Source organism: Pipra filicauda, unplaced genomic scaffold (assembly GCF_003945595.2).
Source record: "Pipra filicauda isolate LSUMZ 115617 unplaced genomic scaffold, ASM394559v2 scaffold146_size1912638_pilon, whole genome shotgun sequence".
Taxonomy (NCBI): domain Eukaryota; kingdom Metazoa; phylum Chordata; class Aves; order Passeriformes; family Pipridae; genus Pipra; species Pipra filicauda.
Window position 1 is genome coordinate 367,797 of NW_024103951.1, and position 13,451 is coordinate 381,247.

At 38.8% G+C, this 13,451-nt stretch overlaps 1 protein-coding gene across 1 annotated transcript in view; it reads right to left on the reverse strand.

Moving 5' to 3' along the window:
* Positions 1-13,451, reverse strand: part of CAB39 (calcium binding protein 39) — a 41,833-nt gene that overhangs the window by 14,999 nt on the left and 13,383 nt on the right. The window contains exon 2 of the mRNA XM_027729334.2: positions 5,238-5,394. Within this exon, the coding sequence (XP_027585135.1) occupies positions 5,238-5,351 (114 nt within the window). The 5' untranslated portion in view covers positions 5,352-5,394. The remainder of the gene's footprint in view (positions 1-5,237; positions 5,395-13,451) is intronic.

Consider the following 13,451-nt stretch of genomic DNA (forward strand, 5'->3'; position numbering starts at 1 on the left):
AGAATAGAAATAAACTACAAACTTTCAGAATCCCTCTTCCATATTCCACGAACTCTGGAACATATTCCAAACACAAGATGTGCAGACCTATTTCTGCCCTTTCAGATGTGGAACTGAATGTGGATAGCTACACTGAAAAATATAAAGCTACATTAAATATCAATGTTAAGAGCCTAGCAAAAAAGCTAGTAAAAAAAAAAATCAAGAAAGACAAAGCTGGGTAGCATTACTTGCATGATTTACCTAAGGTACTGAGATCTACATAATTTCCTAATGCACTGCTTTCTTTTAACAGGAAAAGTCTCTAGAGAAAGATCAAAATACACAATGAAGTTAATCCAAAAACCCATGATCAAAAGTCAATTAACAATCAGACACCATATATAAAAAATAAATAAACTATATCCCAATACTATATATAAGCAGGGTATATTTTATATATACAGAATCAGGTTTATATATATATATATATAAGTATATATATATATAAAAAATAGTCTCTAAGTGTATATTATATATTTTATATATTAAAATTTATTTTAATATATATTAAAATATATTTTATAGGTATTAACATTTATATATATATGTATGTTCTCAACACTAAGAAGGAGCAACCAGCATTTTAGAGAAAAATTCTGCAGCAAGTCACATTTGAAATTTAATGGTGCCAGACAATACCATCTGAGGACAAGTCAAACTATGAAACTTAAATACAAGGCAAGAAAATAAGGAAAGTACTTACTTCTCTTTTTATCAAAGATGAGAAGATATTATTTAAAAATAAATGCAGACACCATGAAGTCCCACATATGACTGTTACACAAGAATAGCTGCGTGTCTTTATAGCTATAAACTACTATGGTTTATTCCAGCATCAAGAAATATAACTGAAATACCCTAAAATTTACTATTTCCTTAAAGACTAAGCAGTGCAAATACCGAATACTTCATTTAAGACTTGAACAGCTGGAGTATTTGAGGTTTATGGACAGTAGGAAAAGATGAAGAACACATGGTCAGTCCCAAAATATTTCCAATGAGCTTGAAGGCTCCAGGTCTATGAACCCCTGTGGTTGGGGGTTCTGTACTCATGGGTAATGCAGTTACAGCAACTGCACTATTAATGAAAACATCCATCAAAAAGATAAAACAGATAGGTTTTGAGCCTCTACTTGGTGAATATTTTTACTAGTCTAGAGTAGTATCTATCATAAGTAACAAACAGAATTTTTTAATGATTCTATTTAAAACTGGCTGGATTTCAAAATGCTTATAAAACTATACCATTTTGTAAATGGTATACTGTCTACATCAGTGCAGTGTACATGCTGAAGGCCAAAAATGATTGGGTGATTTTTCACCAGATATTTAGCACGAAGAGCTAAGTTCAATTAGAAAAGAAGCACATCTCACCTGTTACTTCCAGAAGAAGCCTCATCTTTACTCTTTGAGTAACAGCCCCACACTGTAGGCCAGGCAGATCACTTAACCTTTAGCCTTCTTTCCACCATGGATTAACTGTACGCACGTGCACAGCAAAGTTAAAGTTTTACTGCTTTGTAAATGGCAGCGTTAACTCGCTGAATGAAAGCTGACCTATGGCAACCTGGTGTAATGTTACATTTGGGTAGCTGAGCCCAAGCAGCACATGGTACAGCCCATTATACAATGTGTGCCCATCCTATAGAGCTGGTGATGTAAATAAGAGAGGCCAATCATGTCTGCAACAGCAAGAGCTGCTCTGGGCAGGTTAACCCAAGGTCGGAGGGTAGGGAAGAACGAGTTTATTACGTGAGTAAATGTTTACCTTCACAACAGTACACATGTGCCACAAACCAAGCTAGCTGGTAGTGTAAAAATAAATGCTGATGTCAGCCAACAAGGGGGAAGAGATGCAAATCAAGACTAACTAATGGGCTGGGGTCACAGTTAGGGCCCAGTTACATGAAAGGAATTTTCCCTTCCTCTCCCTTTAGCCCCCCCTTTCTGAAAGAACACAAGTCGTGGAGAACAAACAGCATATGTGATGAACACGTTTTCAGTTATAAAGCACTTGACATCTCATTTCCCTTTCAAAATGCTAACAGATAGCAAGCTATCCCCTCTATCTAAGACAAGACTGCAGCCAGCCAGCTCCCAGAGCTGTGGTACATAGGGCAGCCCCTCAACAACGAGCCACAGTGCAGTTTGTGCAGCCACTTCAGATGGCAGCTCCTAAGAAAGTACCACACACTTCAAGGACATTTCAAAATGACCTGGAGAACTACATAGTTAATTTTTCTCCAGTTTTCACATAGCTCAAAGAAAGATAGATTAACATGGAAACTAGAATTCACTTGAATTTCAGATTTTCAGTTATAAAACAAATTTTCCAGTATTGCAGGGCAGAATGCTTCATAAGTGAACAAGAGGCATCATGACCCCTACTGTTTTACACCTTTTGTTTTGAAGAATATCTTCCATGTGGATTATAAAGAATGTACAGGAACACACACTATCTAAGCTTTAAAAATCTTTATTACCTCCTTTGCTTTTTCCTCCTCTCACAAAACATTAAAGGTTTTAAATTTCAGCCTAAGCACTGAAAAAACTGAGCAATTCTGTTCAAACATAGTTAATTACACTTATTTATAGGGAAAATTATTTGTCTAATTTTCTTCCAAATCTGTATTGCCAAATGTGTTATGAAACTCTCTTAAGAGCATCTTCCACATAGCAAACTGAGTATTTTAATTTTAAGAAACAAAGTAGTATAGGACAAGTAGATATTCCCTGCTAAAAGCTTGTCTTTACCACACACAGTAATCAACAGTGAGTATGTACCAGGCTGCTTAGCACTGAAATTTCATTGTTGATATGTGACAGGCTACAAAAGCATACCTCTGGATCAAACAGAGACCATGAAGAAGAAATTACTGAGAGAGAGAGACCATATTTTATACAAGTGTAGTCACTAATAAAATGAAGTCATTAAAAAAGAAAAACTTTTGCATCCTTCTTCCTTTTTAGTAAAAGGCAGGAATTTTCGTGCTTTATGTGCAGTGAGTTTTTCTATTTCTGTTCCAGTACTATCTACAGAACTCACCCTTTCATCAGCACAGAATTCTTCTCCAGAAGAGGCTGAAAAGTTACATTACAGAAAGGATCATCATAATAAAAGGGATAATGAAAGATAAAAAGATGCAAAAATACTGACCATATGGGCACAAAGAAATCTTTGTTCTTTTCTAACAATGGTTGCTGCTCAGATCCCTGCTGTCTTTTAACTCCAAAGTCACTCCAGTCATTTCAACAGACTGGACAGGAAGAGGGCACAAATTCAGGGTGTCTAATTAGAGCTGTGCCCTCAAAGATTTGATGACTGGTCTGTAAGATATTGAAGACCTTCCTCTACCAAACCAGTAAACCATCCGAGATAAACAGTCACAGCCAGAGGCACCTTCCTGAAGTCCTGGCTTGCCAAGGAACAACTATTTCCTGAACAATCTGTATATGGAGGTGTTGACATTAGTGTTGTGTATGTTTGGATCCATCAGCTGCTCTCCTTTGTGAATAATGAGGATGACAGGGAACAGCACCACCATACCCAGGCTCAGTCCCCTGAATTCCAGGATTTAACCCTCCTCTCATTTAACCTAGTGAACATGGCTACCTTCTGTACTCCTTCAAGCACAATGTCTTGCTCTCTACATGACACAAGAAACCACTCTTACAGGCTCAGCGTATTATTTCCTGTCCAAGCAGCAGCCTCACATAAATGAGGTCTTTCAGAAGGATGGAGGTGTGGGACTGAAGGCCAGCAAGAAGAAATGGTACGTAATAACCTTCAGCTATAGCATCAAGACCACAGGCATGTGCTACAGTGCACAGCCATCCACAATGGGATGAAGCTGGTCTGTTCCCCATTACAGGTCTAAGCAACAAAAGATGCCACAAAAGAGCACAGATTTTAAGATCAAGCCCCATCTCCAGGAATTAAAAATGGGGCCAAGATGAAGGAGGTAGTGCCACGTCTCATCACAGACTCTTCAGAACGCACCTTCCCCTCCTCTCCTGACAGATGTCTCTTTTAGTAAAAGAAGAAAAGCCTTCACACAGGCCTGCATAACACACCATAACATTTGTCTCTCCAGCAAGAGAGAAAAAGCGTCAAGGAAAAATACCGTGGTACACTGCAAGACACCTGGAACATAACACATGCTGGCAATGGGGTAGAAGATGCTGATTTTTAAAGAATATTGGGATAAAGATGGCAATTTGATTAAGCCCAGATTCTCCTGCACTTAAAAGTAGTAGTGCCAAATCTAGTGAAACTGAATATAGAGGAACCGGCCACATTCTGCTTAAAAATACTAGTGAACATGAAAAGATTGTGACTAACTCCTACACAGGACTGTGGATACCAAGAATGGCACATAATAGCTAAATAATGCTGGGAGAGGATCCAAGGAGGGTATCACAGCCTGCTTCAAAAGCTGGCATATTGGAGAGGGAGGTGTTTTGTTCGCTCGGTTTTTTTGGTTTGTTGGGGTTTTATAAGTATTCAAACCTATGACCTTGTGCTGTGTTTATCAGGAAAAACCTCATCTAAACAGTGAATACTTCTGCCATATAAGTCACTAGGTGGGATGCAGCTGCATACAGGCTGAACTTAAAGATCATTTTCGGTCATGTTATCAAGACTACCAGTTGAGAAGTAAGTGACTGTCAGCAGGGAGAGATCCTGAAGTAGCAAGACATCCATCTAAAGGGAGCTGCACTAGCACAGAAACTTTTCACCACATCTTCCTGTGGGCTGAAGAAAAGGCAGGAAAATCAAAGTATATTCTCTGCTGATATCCATAGAGACACCAAGTTCTTTGGTTCCAGTAAGGGACACTCTGCTCTGTGAACATCTGCATGGACAAGCAGAGACAGAACTACGGCGCAGTAGTAAAGGCTCTCTGGTGGTCACAAGCACCAGAACACCCTAGAGCTGGAAGCTGCTTACTAAAGAATGCCATGTCCTACAGTTCCAAACCAAATTATTTTAAGTATCATTATCAGCTGCCAGTGGCACAAAAACGCAAAGCCAACCAAGATGAAACACACCCGTTCAAAGGTACATAACTTACCCTTTATCAGACTATAAAACCCAAAAATAATTCCTAACTGATTCAGTTTCCACAGCTGTAAATTCCACCCCCCCACCACCCCTTTCAAAATGTTTAGCAATTGGAAAGTCACAACTGTACCTTTTCTGCCTTTTTGTCAGAGATATCTTGTTTTTCTAGAACTGCCATACTTTCCTTCAGGTTCTTCACTATGTCTGCAGGAGACTTGTGGGACTTGCCAAAGGGGAATGGCATGATTGCAAACCACAAGGTCTTCCTTCTACAGCTCCTGCTTCACCTGGAAAAGGAGGAGAAAAAAGGGACACCAAAAATGAAGAGGTGAACTACAGCTTGCCACGACAAACTTAAATTCTTGTAATTCTAATTCTTTTAAAACACAAGATACAGAATCTAAGAACTCACATTAAGATCATCATCTCATTCTTCAGGAACAAATTAAAGAGCACATTAATTATATCCAAAGCCACACACTGTACAGATGCCACATTTGGGCAAGACCAACAAGAATAAATTATTCCAATTAATGCTGTCAAGCAAAATGCCTTCCTACATGAGGTCTTTGACACACAGGTCATCATCATGTCTCAGTGGCTCTGCAGTGACTGTCCAGGTACATGCTTTTATCCAGATTCATTCCATAACAAATGCAAAGCAGACCCCAAAGCCTGCACCTCAGTGCAGGACCTACAAGCACGATGCAGACAAGGCTACAGAGAGCAGCTTATTCCTATGTCAAGACACTTGGCATGTCCTGGCATTTTCATATCAATACTACTGTAATTTCATACTGAAATACAGTCTCACCCTCACTCATTTTATGGGAAATACAATTTGTCACCAATAACAGGGTGACAAATGTGACACGGATGTAAATAAAGCATTTGTAAACCCAACATCTGATATGTGTCTCTTTCAAAAAGATAAAACGTCTTACAGGAGAAACTTTCCTTCCCTGAAAATATTTGGCTCTTGAATCCAAATACATTTATTCTTCTGCATATTTACATTATTTGCTTTTACACACACACACACATACAAATATATTTGCTTCTGTATACAAAACAGAAGACTTACTAAAATAAATGAGTATACTAAATCTTTTGTTACTAAACACATACATCCACATCTAAACAGTAATAAAACCTTCTAACAAGTGAACTCCATAAAGCATATTTCTACAACTCTCATCTAGACAGAAAAGAACAGGAAACTATATTAAAAATGCTGACAGTGCTACTTCTGCTAGACACAAACGACAGCTGAAGAAGCAGGCAGAGCAGAGACTGCACTGTCATTCCAAAGAAGGGAGACTACCCTGAAAGTTTAATTTCTATCTCCCTGCAATGTCCAAGTAATTTGGTAACAAGTCAACTATAACCAGTACATGTAACAGTACTTTGCTCCTTGATTAAAATACCAGCTCATCCACCATGAACTCCAAAATGTTACTCCTGATCTCAGTCAACAGTGTTTTGATCAAAGATTAAAAATACCAACTTAATACTATTTTTAGGTACTTTGATTTTTAAAACAAACAAGTTGGGTTGGCCCAAGGGCAACAATTTAAAGGGGAAGAACAGAAGCACTCGGATCTTTAGCCAAGTAAATTTCCATAAACAGGGATTTCAGGTAACCAGCTACAGAGATCATCCTTCACTGTTCCGTGCCTGAGAGTGACTTCACACAGCTGATAAAAAGCATAAGGTGTGTAGTTTTTAATTAGATTACTTTCAGATAAAAGTATCAGCAGGAAAGTTGAAACAAGACTTTCCACCAGCCATTTCCATTCTTTAACAGATCACAAGGACCTTCTGTTGCATTTATTGTGCAGTATAATATTTGTGTCATTATAATAGCTCTCATTCACAACTTGCACAAAAAAAGGGGCTGTAACACTGAAATTACAAGCACAGGACTGGTACCCTAAGAGATAAAATGCCCCCAGGTTACTCCTTAGACAAGAGAATTTTATGCCTCAAACTTCATCACATCTAGTGGAACCAAAAGCTACATCTAAGAAAAGCACCACTACTTATTGTTATTTAACAAAAAATTTAATGGCATTTCAAACAATGTTTAAAGAAAATTTCATACAGGATTTTTTTTTTCCTAGATAGAGACAGGTGTGAAAATAAGCACAATTTCCCTACAACATGGAGACACACCTCCATCATCACAGCAACATTTCAAATGTTCCCTTTATCTCTCCCTTTGATTATTACTCCTGCCAAGTGAAGATGAGCCCTGAAAACAAATCTGAATTCTTTCACACTTGCATATCATCATTGATAATAACAGTGTTTAACAACTACTCTGCATATTCATTCTGGAAGATGGCTATACCCATGTAACACAGTAGGACTGGCTCAAAAAATTGATACTCTTAACTCCTTGGATTATGTGTTAAAACAGAATCAAAACCAGTAGGAATCAAAACAGGTGAGAGAACAAAAACATTATATGGAATCACAAAATCTGTTATTACAGCAATATACAAAGAAAATAAATCAAACCAATAAAATGACTCTGCACACTCATTCTCTAGAGCAGAACTATGCTACTCCTGAACTAAAAGACTACATGGACAACACATAAAACCTATGGAAATACAAAATAATGAGAAACAACTGTCCTCATGGTGTGCCCAGTATCTATGTTTGCAAAACTTGCTTTGCCTCCACACAGTGCTCAATTTCTTAAGTTAAAAATAGTCTACAGCTTTGCCTTATGAAACCTTACAGGTTCTGCATAAATCAGATGCACATACATGCAAACACAAGTCGTACACAAGTTTCATTGTATGTACTAGCATATCTAATAAAAAATAATCAATTAATTGCAGTTCACTAGCATATAGTTATACTAAGTATTTTTTCCCAATTCAGGCAAGTTCCTGGATGAATTTCTCATAAGCAATTTGGAAAAATCAGGAAAGAATGTCAGCACCATTAAGAAGGAAATCCACACCCTTGACTACTGAAGGTGACATTTTGCTTCAAGGTATTTCATTTATTATATAAAATGGAATAAATATACTGTTTATGCCATTTCAATTTTATTACTGGAAGGAAGGCAGTGGCACTGCCAGGAACATTATCTGGGGCCTGACTGAAGATCTCACTAACCCTGAAGCAAAATTCTGTTACTGAAGAACCTGTGTCACATCCTGCCAAAAAAAAAAAAATGGCAGGAGCAGTCCTTTCCTTTGTCTCTCAAAGCTGTACTTCATGCAGGAGAACATAGACAGGCTGTTCCTTTTTCAGCCCAGCAAAACTACCCCCAGCAGCACCCTGTGTGTGCACAATAGACAATGACAACATCTGTGTGAGATTGGAAAGAGTTGCAACCACCCACATCTGCAACATGAGAAAAAAGGGGAACAACATCAAGTGACATTTTCTGTAAATAAGAACAGGCCTTACATCATGTCAAATGATAACTGATTCACAATACCAGCACCTGGCTGCCTTGCAAATCCTGGATAAAAACTGATTGTGGCTAAAGAAAGGCATCACAGGACTCTCAAAAAGTTAAACTGCAACAAGTACATGGACGGCTCTGTGCTCTGCTGGGCTGCTTGGTTTTATCTTCCCTTCCCAGAAACCTCACTTTTATTCATTTGTTAAAAGAGACCATGGACAATATTATACAAATCTCCAGCTTCCTCAGGCAGGCACTTTATTTCACCAATATTCAAGCAGGCCAAACCTACCAAAATGTAAGGTCCTTAAAGCACCGGGGTCACAGCCACATTTAGAAATCTTGAATGACGTTATCAATCCAAAGGGACCATTAAATAACAACATGGCATTCAGCCAAACACCCAGAGATCTGACTTCCACTGACACACACTCAGGCACACTGGGACATTTGGGCTTTTGTGATAAGCAGAGATAGTAACCCCTCTGTTTCAGATAGTATATAACTTCCAGCTCTGTCAATGCAGCTTGCACCCCTGCAGTTTGCTTCATGTATAAGGCTTTGTATTGTTTTATTCACTGCACTGACCACACAATCAATTCATGTCCAATTTAAATCTACTACATTGCATATATAAGATTGTTTTTTATAAGATTGTTTTTTTTTAACTAGGTAGAATGCTTAAAAGCATTTCTCTGTGAGGAGAAAAAAAAATGCCACAAGAACAAATACAGAAGCAAGATAAACAAATTCCTTTCCTTTAATTAATTTAATTCTCTAAAGAATAGATAAACCAGCCTGGAGTATAGTCTCTCATGTAACTTCACTTTTTCTTATTCAAAGGTTCAGAAAATGTGCCACCTCTATACCAGAAATGTGTGCTACAGTTTAAAAACTGACTGCTTAACAAGAGCAGGGGTTTTCTGTTGTAGGTAGTATGCTTTTGTTATTGCAAGCTCCCTGCATTACTATTTTCAGAACAAGAAATGGTACAATGACACTCCCGACTGCAGTGAAATGTGAAGTTACTCCACAGACAAATGAATTAACCAGCACTGAAGTCTCACCAAGGCAGGCTTTTAAAGCTACACTGAAGGCAAAGGAATATGAGCAGCACAAGCAGAGGCACAAAAGCAAACTTAACCTTTCTACTTAAAGAGCAAACAGCCACCATTCCCCCATGCAAAATGCTACTTAAATAATGTATAAAATCCCCCTATACCCAATTCTGTGAAACAAACAAGTGCAATAAACTCAATTCCTTATTCTATCCCAGGCCTTACAGTTTAATTGCACTATATTAAAGCCTCTTGCTGCCTTGTTTACACGCCAAGAGTTTAAGGTGAGTGCTTTTAGCAAGCTCCTAAGGAGGAAAAGAGGAAAAAACCCTTCAGCTATTTCCTGGCTACAACTGCACATCTTAAAAAATTCCAAGCCTAGTGAAAAACCACGTGGTAACATCCAGTTAGTGTGCACATAAGGAGATAAGCCGAAGATCAAACAAAACCAACATAATTTTTTAATAAGGCCAAATAATTAACAGTGAGGTTCCCCAAGACAAATGAGCCAACCCAAGAGCTGGCTACCACTGATGGGGGAGGCCTCGTTCCTTCTCTGCTCCCCGCACCATCTCCTTCCCCCTGCTGAGCCATCCATGAGCTAAGCCACTCACTGAGAGACCAGAAAACTAACACCTAAAAGGAAAGTAAGCAGTGAGTAGTGTGAGGAATGTAGAGAATACATCCCTTTGATCAGCTCCCTCATCTCCTGACCTCGCCGTAGGAGCACCTTATGGTAAGGCTGGAGCTGAATCCATAGCAGGACTGAAGGGGGAAGGTCACTCTCCATCATTATTTTGAGTGGTCTGATATTTGTCTGAGTGCTCCATGTGTGGCTGAACTCTCCAAAATGGCAGAAGACAAAGCCAACAAAAATGAGGGAAAACGAATTTTAAAAAAAAAAAAGGAAAAAAGAAAAAATCGGAAAGGTTCTTAAGACAAACCAGTACATGGCACTCCCAACTGTGAGCCAGAGTCAGCCCAGGGGAGGAGGAGAGGAAAAGGCCGGGGCAGGCAGGAGGGAAGGGCACATCACCTCCTCCAGGTACAGGGGAGCTGCCAACCTCTATCCTGAAATCATATCATGTGTCGATTACACTCCGCAGTGTTAATAACACATAGGAGAATGGCTTAAACAAATACAGTTAAATAAACTAATGAGTCTACAACGGCAAAATATCTAGATCCACAACAAACAGCTGGGTCTACTCTGTGTGTGGATTTTTAATTGACAATTTATCAGTCTATTACTGACAAAACATGCTGCATCTTGCTAAAAAGAGGCATGTTGTTATTAAAAAATATAACACAGCAGGCTCACGTTTGTCTTGATAGAACTGATTTCCCTCAGAACCTGCTCTTTTGCTGTAGGCCTCTCAAATTAACAGGGATCATTAAGCCAGTATTGAAAACAATAACATAAATCAGTCTTCATCACATCTTATTGTTACAAGTGGCTGTTAGTTCAGTCAGAATCCACCGCTGTGAAGTCTGGATTGGGATGATAAAACCAGAAATAGATCAAGAAATTATGCATTTTTAAAAGCACTGTCTCGCAGTCAGGCATGCTTAGCATCCAGAAGGAAGACTGACAGCCATTCCTTTGATCCAAGAACCATTTTTTATGCAAGCTATCACGCTCCTTGGGAAAAAAAAACATTCGAGTACTTCAAAGCCAGACGCAGACACCATATCAGTATTTAGCCAGATGTAAGTTCCTGACTGTACTTTCTGTAAGCTCCGTATGTGTGCAGAGCAGCCCTGCCCTGGTGCATGTGCAGCAGCTGGCACGGCAGGACAGCAGCCAGGTGCCACTGTGAGGCATCTGGAATATCGCTGCCAGCTCATCCCTGCGAATTCCTGGCTGCAGCATGTCTTCCTGAAAGGCCTCACCACTCCTAATTGCACAGGTATTGCTGACCCAAGGCAGCATCCATCATTTCCTTCAGTGTATTATTTAAATTGAGTGCTCACATTCCTCATTAAAACATTCCTCCACATTTTTCGTGTGCTGTTTTCTACTACATCTTTCAGTATTCTCATTCTGGATATGTGGTTTCCCACTAGATTAAATGATTTTCAAGAGCTTCAGCATTGTACCGAAACAATTCTTTCATTTTCTTTTTGATATGCTAAACAAATTGAAGCATGACAGCCTCTCATCCAAAACAGATGTCTAAATAGCATAGTTTATTAATACCTCACCTGCAAAACTTTCCTATCCCAGAGGAAATGAGATCAATAAAGAGCAAAAGCCACACCTCAGTGCATTTCAGGGCTCCAGCACGAACTATTCAGTATAACCATGGCTTTACTTGCACAAGCATGCCATTAACAGAATGGCTATGGCTGTAACTGGTAATTAGTGCCACTACCAGCTGGCAGAATTCAGGAGTACAGTCCAGCTCTAAGGCATTTTTGCTATCCTGTAAATACTTCCACACACCTTTTCAGCATTTCTTTCAACATAACTTTAAAACATGGATAGGAGGACTAACTACATCAACTGTCTCTGGTGTAAGAAGTAAAACTACTGACATGCTAAATACCTAAAGCAATCAATGATCTGTTTGGATCTGCCATGATATTTTGTAAGTAATATAATTCATACATAAAAGTTTTCCTGCAAGAGAGGTACGCTCATCTCATACCTGGCATGTCCCACCCACCACTGAATATTAGAACCTTTCTTAAAATTCACTATCAACTTGTTCAAGTCTACAGCACACAAAAGCTTTAAAATTATTCAAAAGCAGTTTCACAACTCTGCATCACAGAATTATTTGTGGTGTGACCCACTTAAAGATTAAAATGGGGGAAAAAATCCCTTCTCTGAGAATGGCAGCTCAGTTCAGGGAAAATTAAAATCATGAAGGAAAAAAAATCCCTCCTGTAACACAGATGAACAACAAAGTGAACAAAAACATTTAATTCAATGGATTGAGGAGAAAAAAAGAAAATTGGAAAATATATTTCTACAAAAAAATGAAATTCATAATGTGACTTAGCTTCTTACTTTCTGAAAATTTCAAAGCAATTAAGTCCCTGGCAGTTCACAGCCCTGCTTGTTTCTTTAGCACCAAATGCCAGCTGATTCCTTTCATTAAGCAGGCCTCTCTCTTGCCATTCAATTAATTTACTGATCCTTTTGCCTCTTCAAGAGCCTCCTCCTCCAGCAGACACCTGCATGATGCTGGACAAAGAGAAGGGCAGCTCCTGCCACCACGCTCTATTACCTCACTGCAGCCTCCTAAAACTGCCTTGTACTTTGTGACTTGCACATTATTGCATTCATTGCAGTTCAACACAGAAAAATTAAGTAGAAACTGGTTTCAAATAATGTTGCTGCTTTCAAGGGGCTTCAGAGATCCAGCATAAGCAGAAAGCTTGTTAATACTAATGCTTAGTATCTGAAATCCCAGCTCTGTCTCCATGTTCAAGGAAATCTTATGACTCAGCTTCTTTCCCTGGTGTACTGTTTAGAGTTACCCCACCCATTCACTTCCCCACAAACCTTACTGCTATACTGCAGTATGGTATACAGACAAGCATGTAAATGCCTCACCCATTCCTCAGTAAATATATTTTAAAAATAATAATAAACCTAAGTTTCACCACAAAAAGTAACTACTATCTTTAACACACTGCACCAAAAAAAAGAAAAAAAAAAAAAAGAAGAACTTACTTGAAGCTTCAAGAAAAGTTGTCAGACAATATGTCCACTTCTAGCCAGGTAGAAGCTGAAATAATTTTCTCATAACCTGGTATTACAGTCAGTCCCTGTTGGCTCAGATGCCTGTACTGCATCATCACAAATCCCAGAATATTTGCTACATGACAAAAAACACTGCAATTA